This window comes from Cynocephalus volans, chromosome 10 (genome assembly GCF_027409185.1).
Source record: "Cynocephalus volans isolate mCynVol1 chromosome 10, mCynVol1.pri, whole genome shotgun sequence".
Taxonomy (NCBI): domain Eukaryota; kingdom Metazoa; phylum Chordata; class Mammalia; order Dermoptera; family Cynocephalidae; genus Cynocephalus; species Cynocephalus volans.
In genome coordinates this window covers 76,203,790-76,211,004 of record NC_084469.1, presented here as the reverse complement: position 1 = coordinate 76,211,004, position 7,215 = coordinate 76,203,790, and the positions used below count along the sequence as shown (strand labels likewise).

General features: G+C 56.5%; 1 protein-coding gene across 1 annotated transcript; it reads left to right on the top strand.

The window, feature by feature from the left end:
- Positions 1–681: 681 nt before the first annotated feature.
- On the top strand, positions 682–4,830 carry IRX6 (iroquois homeobox 6). Its single transcript, XM_063109914.1, has 5 exons — positions 682–726; positions 1,734–1,991; positions 2,672–2,781; positions 2,949–3,256; positions 4,037–4,830. Exons 1-5 carry the CDS (start codon positions 682–684, stop codon positions 4,828–4,830), a joined length of 1,515 nt encoding a protein of 504 aa, XP_062965984.1.
- Positions 4,831–7,215: the final 2,385 nt, after the last annotated feature.

Below are 7,215 nucleotides of genomic sequence, written 5' to 3'. Positions count from 1 at the left end.
AGGTGAGCGCGCGCTGCGCCCGGGGCCTGCGCGGCGCGCAGAGGGAGGCGTTTCTCCTACTTCTCCCGGGTAATTTGGAGAGATTGTATGTGTGTGCGCGCGCGTCAGCTTGAGGCGAAAAGGGGTAGAATCCAGCGCCGAGCAGAGAGGGTCAGGGTCTTTGAGGTTCCTCACCAGCTGCACAAACCTCCCCGAGCAAGTGTGAGTGTGGGTGAGAGTGCGCGCGCGCGCACGGGCTGGCTGCACTTGGCACGCTTGGTGACCCGGGGCCCCGGGGCCCGGGGTCCCGTCTGGCGGCCCGGGATTACCGTGACGTCACATCGAGCCTCTGGCCACCTTGGATTGGGACACCTCGAGAGCCTCACAGGCCCGTGCCGCGCCGCGACTCACCTCGCCACCGCGCGCCTTTGGGAACCCGCACTTTCTTCCTTCTCCTGCCCATCCATGGGCCCTTCTGTCTTCCGGACCCTACGGGCCGGAGGGGCGCCTTGCGGAGCGCAGGGCACGGCAGCAGGGCTGCCCTCGGTTCTGCCGCCAGTCGCGCCAAGCGGGCCGAGGAACCGACGCTGGGTGTCCACAGCCGTGTAAGGAACCGAGGCGCCGCACGACTGGGGGCGCCGAACCGCGGGGCTAAGACGGGAACTCGCAAGGGAAGAGGGAGGCGGACCGGGGACAGCCACCATGTCCTTCCCGCACTTTGGACACCCGTACGGCGGCGCTTCCCAGGTAAGAGGCGCCTCCAGGGGGAGTGGGGGGCAGACTGGGTGGAGAGGGTGCCCAGTGCATGCACCTGTCCAGAGCTTCTTCCTCTCCTCTCGTGTCCCAGGGGAAGCCAGAAGGAGCAAGGACCAGGGTAATGTACCACAGCCGCCTCTGACATCCCCAGTCCCTGACAGAACGTTGCACTTCCCAAGTGCATGCTGGAAAATCCTGTGATCCGAAACGTGGGCATTTTTACCACACACCCAGTGTGGTGGGTGGGATCTCAGGGATCTTCCAGTCAGACCTCTTCCTTGTACAGATGTCTGAGGTGGCCCAGAGAGTATCAGAAAAAAAGACTTCCAGGCCAGGGCGCTGTCCTTCTCCCCATATTGTTCATTTGTTGATCTCTGTTCTTATCCTGCCCCTTCCTTGGGCAGGTCCAACCTCTCTGTCTCTGGTTCCCTCAGTTTTCTAAACCAGGGTGTGTGTCGTACAATGACAAGGGTTTGCTGGGGAAATTCTGGGGTCACTCACCACTGTCTCCTGTTTTTCTCCAGAGAGTGGGGTATATTTTCCTGCCATCTAGAGCTATCTCGACCTTTGACCTGCTGTGTGATCTTGGACAAGTCTCACACTCTCTGGTCCTCGATTCCCTATCTATAAAATGGGAGTAGGAATGAGACATTGATGATGGTCTCTAAGGCCAACTTCTAGCTCCGCCCTGTAGCATCCCGTAAGCGGGGAAGAGGTAGGAGCAGAGGATTTGGCCTCTCTAATTCAAGTTTCAGAATGTTCACATTTCTCAGACCCCCTGGGACCCTGGAGCCTTAGCGATGGTGTAGGCGCATCTATAAGGGCAGTTTGAGTAAATTGCCTTCGGATAATTTCCCTCCCAGCACCCAAAAGAATGCTCAGCAAACGGTGGCGTTTAGTTAATGTAGAATGAAAGAGCGATCCTTCCTTGCCTCTGGCTCCCACCAGCGGGAGGCACAGGTCTGTGACATCCAGTGCCCCCTTTCTCGCCCCCGTAGTTTCTGGTGTCTGCAAGTTCCAGCGCCACTTGCTGCGAATCTGCCCCACGCTCGGTCTCAGATGTGGCTTCCGGGTCCACCGCGGCGCCGGCTCTGTGCTGCGCACCCTACGATAGCCGGCTGCTGGGCAGTGCGCGGCCAGAGCTGGGTGCTGCCTTGGGCATCTATGGAGCCCCCTACGCGGCCGCTGCAGCTGCCCAGAGCTACCCTGGCTACCTGTCCTATGGCCCGGAGCCGCCCGCATTGTATGGGGCGCTGGTGAGTACTGGGGTGGGGCCTGGGTCTAAGCGCCCAAACACGAGCGGCCCAGGGGCAGAGCAGCAGCAGCAGGTGAAATCCAGTGTGACATCTCCAGTGAAAATCAAGGAGGGACACACAACTCCTAAGAAAGGAAATGGTTAGTATTGTGTATAAGGAAAAAAAAGTATGTCTTTAGAGAATTTTACAGTTTGCAGCACTCTATATTGTTTAGAAAACATTTGTACTTCTATTAATTCTGTGAGATATGCAAGTCATCACTATTTACAATTTACAGATGCTCAAACTGGGATGCAGAGGGGTTCAGATAACCTACCCCAAATCACAAACATACAAAGCGCTAGGGAAGAGCTCTGGAAGGAGAGTAAAGTGGGGACGTGCCCAGTTGGGAGAGTGGAGAGATGGACCAGAGTCCTAACAGCAATAGCAGCTAATATTTAACCACTGCTTATGCTGTGCCAGGGATTCTGCCAAGCGTTCCACAAACACGGCCTTGGTCTTCAATAACCTATAGGAGAAATTGAGGCACAGAGCGGTTAGACAACTGTGCCCAACGTCACACAGTCAATGCGAGTGGTGGTACCAGGATTTGAATCAGACTTGACCCCAGAGTCCACACCCTCTGCTACTATCTGCCTCCTCCCCAAATGTAGTCCTGAATCTCTCTTCCTCTCCCACAGAATCCACAGTATGAATTTAAGGAAGCTGCAGGGAGTTTTACACCCAGCCTGGCACAACCAGGAGCCTATTATTCCTATGAGACCACTCTGGGGCAGTACCAATATGACCGGTAAGAAGTGAGATGCCTTGGTGGCTGGCACAGCACATCCTTCCCCCTCCCGTGCCAAGGTGGGGTGCAAGAGGGTGGGAGCAGAATCACACTTCCAGGTCGCAGACTGTCCCCCGCCCCCAGCCCCTCGTTCCCAACCTAAAACTTGAGTTGAGTTCTGCCCACAGGTATGGCTCCGTGGAGTTGAGCGGGGCTGGGCGCCGGAAGAATGCCACCCGAGAGACCACCAGCACGCTCAAGGCCTGGCTCAACGAGCACCGCAAGAACCCCTACCCCACCAAGGGTGAGAAGATCATGCTGGCCATCATCACCAAGATGACCCTCACCCAGGTGTCCACCTGGTTCGCCAACGCGCGCCGGCGCCTCAAGAAGGAAAACAAGATGACATGGGCACCCAAGAACAAAGGCGGGGAGGAGAGGAAGGCGGAAGGCAGAGCAGAGGAATCACCAGGCTGCCCCAACGGGGACACCAAAGGTACTGAAAATGTTCACCCCTACCCCGTGGGTTTTACAAGCCATCAAGCAGTCTGATCGGTCTTTCGAAGCCATGAGGTAGGCTCTCTAAGAGGTGCTCTGCTGCGTGCCTCAGGACCTTTGCCTATGCGCTTCCCTCTGCCTGGAATTCCCTACAGAAACGGCTTCTTCTCACCTTCAAGATATTATCTTAGAAAGGCCTTCCCTCCTTACCCAAGCCAAAGTGGCTTCCCAGTTTTTCTCTATCACGCCAGCCGGTTTTATTTCCTTTGCCACACTTATCACTATGAGAACGTCTACATACGCGACGTCTGTCTACCTCCTCTGCAAGGTCAGCTCCACTGGTTGTGCAACTCACTGCTGAATACCGAAATACCGAAACGCCTAAATGGCGTTGACACTCAGTAAATAATTGTTGAATTAAATAATATAACAGCAGCCACCTGTGGGTGCTGAGTTGGGTAAAACTGTGCCCCGCTCTTTTACAATTGAGAAACTAAGATCAGGGACTCCGCTCAAAGTGGCGTTTCCTTGGCTCGGCGCTGCACGCGAGAGGAGGAGTGTTCGAAGGGGCGGGGCGGGGCTGGGGCGGGAATTCTTTCCCAGGAGCGGGCGGCCTGCCCTGGGGCAAGTGTAAGGGACAGCGTGGCAGGTCTGGTGAATTACACGAGAATGCCCTGAGTGCAGGGCGCGTCTTGCTAAAAGCTTCTCAGGGGTGGGCACTCCCGAGGATTTCCCTTGGGCCCTGGAGCTTTTCTCACTCGCTCTTGATTTCCTACAGACGTTATTGCAAGCCAGGAGGCCCGGGGGCTCCCGCTGAGTGACCTAGAAGACCTGGAGGAAGAGGAGGAAGAGGAAGAAGCCGACGAAGAGGAGGGAGTAGCCACAGCTGCGGACAGGCTGGCGGAGTTCCATAAGAGCGCACAGTCGCTGCCCGCGCCATGCGCAGCAGCTCGAGAAGGCCGAATGGAACGCAGAGAGTGCAGCCTGGCGGCGCCCCGCTTCTCCTTCAATGAGCTCCCCGGATCAGGAGAAGCTGACTTCCTCGCCCCCGAGACAGGGGGCCCCACGTTGACCATGCACTACCCTTGCAGTCAGAAACCGCGCATCTGGTCTCTGGCGCACACGGCGGCAGCCAGCATTGTTGAATGTGCACCCCCAAACCGGCCCAGACCGCGAAGTCCTGAGTGCCATTTGATTTGCGGACAGCCTCCAGGCTCCGCCGGGCGAGCTGCGATCCCCAGAGACTCCGCGTGCGATGAGTCTTCCCGCGGAGCCAAAGCCTTGGGAAACCCCACTTTTGCCCTGCAGGGGCTGCCGCTGAACTGTGTGCCCTGCCCGCGGCAGAGGGAGCCTGCAGTGCAGTGTCAGCATCCGTCCGGAGCAGAAGGTAGTGGGCCCCCGACAGCGCTGGGAGTGTCTGTCCAAAAGATGCCCACCACCACTCTGCCCAGTCGTTGCACTCCCTTTCTGCCTCTGCTGCGTGCCCAAGTGCAGACCTGTCACAAGATTGTTCCACAATACACTTTCAAACGGAAGCTTAGAGATAAAAGTTCTAGTCCCCTCTCATATTAAAGCTAAATACTGTAATAGTAATAAATTCAGAGGGAGACAGAAATTTACCTAACATTACTTAGAAAGTCATTGAAGAGATGGACAACCTAGATCTCTACCTTTGCGGTCCAGTGTTCTGCCAAATGTACCAGGTGTACATCACCAAGCCCTTGACCCCTTAGGAGGAACCCAGCTGTCTCCCTGCTGTGCTGATTACCAAGTATTTTCTGGGACTGGTCAGGCATCAGTACTTTGGGGTAGCCACATACTATGGATTCAAGGTCAGCGCTTCAGTTTAACCTACAGCACTCTCTTTGGCCCACCAAAACTCCTGGGGATTACAGACATACTCCTGTATTCAACTTGGAAGCCCAGGGTTGGTGCTGTCCCTGGAGACCACTCACCCCCAAGGGCTCATCCCCAAACAGACTGTGACTGCCAGTGTCCCCTGACCCTGGCTGGTTCTTTTGCTGAGCTATGGGCCTGGTGGAAAGGAATTTCACTCTACACAGGGATATTCCTTAACCATTAGGCTGCCTCCAGCAATTACTGTCAGATTCAGCTCTTTGCAGTAATTTCTCTCAGGATTAGCTACTGGTTTAGAAAATTGGGTTACACTGTTATTCGAATTTACACATAACAGGTCCAAACGTTACCTCTGGCAGGCAATTTACCTCTAGACCTTTGCTTCCCTTTGGATGAGACATGGCTGACCTTTGGTTTCCTAGTATTCGCCACGAAGCAGCCTTTGGTTTTAATCAACCTTTCCTCTCTCAGCAGGTTAGCGCAATAACTGCGATTTGCAGAAGAATCTTGGAAATGGGCCCCACTTTTTGAACTCACCTCCATGCTAAGAAGCTGGACGACCTTGCCACGGACCAGGAGCTCTCACTTCGCCTACGAGACAGATACACAGAAACCCTCCTAGCAGCCATCCTTGCACGCAAGATGGGGGTGGTGGGCAGACATGTACCCTATCAAATCCCATGGGCAGGGTGGCAGGGCACCTTAGGAAAGGCCAAGTGGGAGACTGGGCAAGTCTGCCAGGAGCACTGACTCTCTACCAAGTCTCCCTGCTCTGTATTCAGGGCCTGAAGCCACTTCCTCTCCTGCTCACCCCTGCCCCTCATCCTCATCCCCCTCACTTTGTAACTTCATCGCTGATCTGGCACCTAAGGACCACGTGCGTTTTCTCCCCCTTCCCCACTCTACTCCTTGTATCCTTAAAAATAACCAATCCAAACCCAAGCTGTGTGTCCTATCTGTGCCAGGGGGCTTGGGTGGAGGGAAAAATGGAATGCAGCCAGGGACAGGGCGGTGTGGGCTGCAGACCCCAGTCCCTTTCATAGTGGGGAGAGAAACTCACAAGGTAAGAGACAAGGCCTTGGCGTCTGACCCCTAGGCGTACACGATGCTGCGCAACCAACCGGCTGAGCCAGGCTGACTACCCTGCTGGTTCGTGTGCGTGGGACCCATGTCAGGATATGTGTCTGGAAGCTGCATTTGTTTCTGGGTTGGTACTTGGGTTGTGAGTTTATTGCAGGGAGGGACGAGGAAGGCCGCGCTCCTCCCGTCGAACCTAAAGGCAAAGTCGGGCAGCTCCCTGGGTCATGTGAGGCGAGAGGGCGCATTCTTTCCGTTTAATCAAAAGTGTCAGCAAACACTTCCGGTACAGGCCAACCAATGGGAGCTGACGGGCAGAGAAGGGGGCTCTGTCCCCCTCGAGAGCGGTGTCTGGCGGAGGGGCGGTGGGGACGGCGGATGAGAGATTTAAAGATGCCCGCGCGGTGCCGGCTGCTTGGGGCTGCCTGGGTTCGTGCTCCAGGTCTAGCGGCTTCGGCCTTAGCCAGCGTGTGGACGCACCGCTGCTGGCAGGGAAAGAGGGACCCGAGGCAGAGACCTAGAGGGGAGATCCGGAAAGCTGGTGCAGACGGGAAGACAGTTAGAAAGGCAGCTGCCCTGTGCTCCTAGGGGCTGCATCCTTGGGGACCCGCATCTGCCGCATGCTGGGCCCCTGCGTGGCGCGGCCCACCCGGGCTGGGTGGCGGCCTTCCGGACCCGCGCGGATGCCAGACGGTCAGTCACCGAAGTCTGGGGCGAGAAGGGCCCGCCTCCTTGATAGATGTCACGACCCTTGGAAGCGGCGGAGGGGAAAGGTGGGGGGTGGAAGTACGGTGGGGAACAGAGGCAGTGTGCCACCTCCCGGCCCCACCCCGTCGTCTTTTCCTTAGAATGCACCCCTTCGGAGGAGGAAGGGACTTTAGAGATCATGATTTGCGAAACACAAACCTCTTCAGACGAGGAAACTGAGGCCAAATGGGACCTTGAGGGGAGTGGCTCAGCGTCACACAGGTCCGCGGTGGGGACGGACCCCAGCTTGCCACTCAGGGTCCAACGTCCCTTCTC

Coding starts and splice junctions, on each gene's coding strand:
- IRX6 (XM_063109914.1), top strand. CDS start 682: ATGTCCTTCCCGCACTTTGGACACCCGTACGGCGGCGCTTCCCAG. Junction 1,992..2,671: donor CCGCATTGTATGGGGCGCTG/GTGAGTACTGGG, acceptor CCTCTCCCACAG/AATCCACAGTATGAATTTAA. Junction 3,257..4,036: donor CCCCAACGGGGACACCAAAG/GTACTGAAAATG, acceptor GATTTCCTACAG/ACGTTATTGCAAGCCAGGAG.